This window comes from Galendromus occidentalis, unplaced genomic scaffold, assembly GCF_000255335.2.
Source record: "Galendromus occidentalis unplaced genomic scaffold, Mocc_1.1 scf7180000077501, whole genome shotgun sequence".
Taxonomy (NCBI): domain Eukaryota; kingdom Metazoa; phylum Arthropoda; class Arachnida; order Mesostigmata; family Phytoseiidae; genus Galendromus; species Galendromus occidentalis.
The window spans coordinates 1,292,715-1,295,749 of record NW_003805489.1 but is presented as its reverse complement, the minus strand read 5'-3'; the positions used below and the strand labels follow the sequence as shown (position 1 = coordinate 1,295,749).

Below are 3,035 nucleotides of genomic sequence, written 5' to 3'. Positions count from 1 at the left end.
CAGTTTGGGTGTTTCTGATTAGAGAACGCGGATAATTCTTCGTGCAGATCTTTTTCTCCTGATTCATGCAGGGAGAAAAGGATTCCCAGCTCCGCATGGACCATGAATCATATTGTTCACCACGACTTGGTATAACTCTGGATCCACGTCTTTGTCAGGAATCTCTGCTGAGATCACACGATCGATTTGGGATGGAGGTATGCCCTCTTTGAGCCAAGTCAAATTATGGGAATGAGGTAATCCTCGCTTTTTGATATTCTATGGTGTACATCCAGCAGCGAACCTCCCCGAAGACCCGACAGTCTTTGATGGCGGCAAGAAATCTCATCTGTTTCTGTCGGAAAACTCTCGATACTACAGGGTGCGGCAGCTAAATTGGGACTATTTTTTTAAAACCGACCGTTGGCGGGGAAATGCATAATTTCGAAAAAAATTCCAACGGAATGAGACGTTGCATCAATAAGCAGTCGAATCATAAGTCGATCATGGCACCTACAGCCTCGTCGCCTTCTGAGCTTGCCCGAAGGCAAACCATTGTCATCGCCTTGCGCGCCGGAATGAAGCCAATGGAGATTGTTCAATCTCTGAAACTGCCGAAGTCCACGGTGTATCGAGTCGCTGGGGCATTTTCGAGGGCGGAGACGACGGAGCAAAGTCCTTACAAGGTGGAACGCAAGACCCATGCTCGATCGCGACCAAAGAGAACTCCAAAGCTGGTAAGTTCGATAAGCAACCGTGTTTCGCAAGACCATCACGTTTCTTGCCGACGACTCGCGGCGGAATTCAAAGTCAGTGATCGCACGATGCGCCGGGTGATGCACATCGATCTGATGTGCAAGCCTTACGTTCCGAGAAGTCGGCAAATGCTCTCGATGGCCAACAAAGCGGCCCGAGTCGAGAGATGTGAAAAGCTCCTTCATTCAATGAAACACGACACTGCTCGTTACATCCGTTTTTTCTCGGATGAGAAGACTGTTACCGTAGACTAGACATGCCCCGGGGGATACGGAGTAAGAGGAATGCGGACGGATACGGGAACGCGGGGAAAATTCAGAAAATGCGGTAAAGGTAGGGAGAATACGGGAAAATACGACAAGAGCGGGAGAAATACGAAAAGAGCGGGAAAAATCCGGAAAGCATGGAGACTGTTTCAGACACAGCGGGAAAGCCATGAAAAACTCAGAAAAATGTTTTCCCTCAATGTACGTATGAGGTATTCATCAGGTGAGAGACCCCCACATTGGTACGTATGAGACCCATAGCTCCTCTTCAACTATGAGTCTATTCTATGAGATACTTCTCAAGGCCCCTCACACACGGGACTCCACGGTACATCTCCACGGCTCGGGAGGGGGGATTCTAATTTCTTCATCGATTGAGGTTGCATCATTGAGGAGTCCATCGTCAAACCTTGCCTTTATGGGAGGTCCCCTCTCTCTCTCATGTTGATTTTTATTGAAATTCGAGCTCTAGTTCATTCTACTGTAACTGCCCTTCGCTACCCTAATGTTGTAGCTCTAGGTGTGGCCCTTGGTAGGTAGCCATGGTACCCATGAGGGCCGCAGCATTGCCTCTTTGGACAACTAAGGACAAGCGTTGCAAGAGGTATTCACGGGATCGCCTGCAGCCGGTCGCCTTGCCTTTATTAATTTATTCAAGCATGGGATTCGATTACTCCGAGAAATATGAGCTTCGAGAATTCAAGGCAAAGGACGAAAGTGGAGAGATCTCGGAACATATTGTGAGAATGCAATGTGAGGGTAGTTATCGTACTGATGAACAATAGATCTTTGACGTTCTTATATCATGCTTCCTCCCCTGAGCTACCGTCAGCGAAGAGTTCTGGGTTCTGGGTAGTCGCTCGGCTGATCCGCGTCTCGAAGGTTTTTGACCAGCATTATTTTTCGGAACACCTCATCATCGAGTCTTTCGCGACTATAATGCCTTATCCGTCTCGCACGAGAAAATGCCCTCTCTGCTGGAACACTTGTGGGCCGAATCGCATCCAGCATCGACATTACACCTTCTAAGGTGGAGTTTATCGCGAATCCAGGATCGAAGCACCTCGCTCATGCTCATGCATGAGTTGATAGGCTCGTTGGTCCAAGCTGTGATCTCCATGATCGGTCGAGGCCGAGGCATTTGACATCACCGGTGTCGGAATCTCTGAGAGAGTCCGCGATCTTCTCTGGTCGCTTGCACCATCGAACCGAACCTTTCTCTCGAGGTGAGGCGGTTCTCGGACGGCGCCGGAGTCGAGGGATGTAGGAGCGCGGCAGACTTCAAGAATCGGGTCACAGTGTCGATTATCGATGACTCTTCTAGAAGCTGTGCCGGTGACTCACCGAAACGTGCCAGTAGATTGTCAAAACCGGACGTGCATGAGCGTTCCTCGAAGTATCTCCGAGCTTGCGAAATGAATCCCCGGCGCTCGAGGATTCGGATACATGTAGCACGACAGAGCAGTTTGCTGACATGAGAATCACTCGTGCTCAGCGCTTCCACGAGGGTCTGGAAAAATCAGATAGTGAAGAACGCACCCTCAGATTGCAGCAAAATTGATTCACTTGACGAAAGATAGCGAGGCTGCCGACTAGTCTTCATCCTTAGTTATCAAATAATCGAATCGATGCTGTATTTTTTCATGTAGTCTCTCATTCCGACTTCTTCGTCAATTGCCGTGAAACTTGATTGGCTCTGCGATCTGTCATTGAAGCGTAAATATCGAGATCCCAAACCGTTGGAGAGCGCGAAGCGGCAATTTCGAAAATGAAATTGGCGAAACTTCCCGAATGACCGCGCGCATACAATGATAGCCGTTCGTTACCTGAAGTATGTATTTTGAGTCCAGCATGGAGGCATCCTCCTCTGAAAGCATCGCCACCGCGCCCTGGACCAAGTTCAAAGCCTCCACCATATCTTTTGCATGATCTTCATCGGATCCTTCGACCGGGAAAGGCCTGCCTTGCAATGAATAAAATCGCCTCATGTCATCTTTAATTTCGAGGAAGCGCTTCAACATGGTCAAGCTGCTG

The 3,035-nt window shown here is 49.0% G+C and overlaps 1 protein-coding gene across 1 annotated transcript in view; it reads right to left on the bottom strand.

Moving 5' to 3' along the window:
- Positions 1–2,827: 2,827 nt before the first annotated feature.
- Positions 2,828–3,035, bottom strand: part of LOC100901461 (P protein) — a gene marked incomplete at its 3' end in the record, with an annotated part of 3,226 nt that continues 3,018 nt past the window's right edge. The window contains exon 9 of the mRNA XM_018640810.1: positions 2,828–2,964. Coding sequence (XP_018496326.1) covers positions 2,828–2,964 — 137 coding nt within the window. The remainder of the gene's footprint in view (positions 2,965–3,035) is intronic.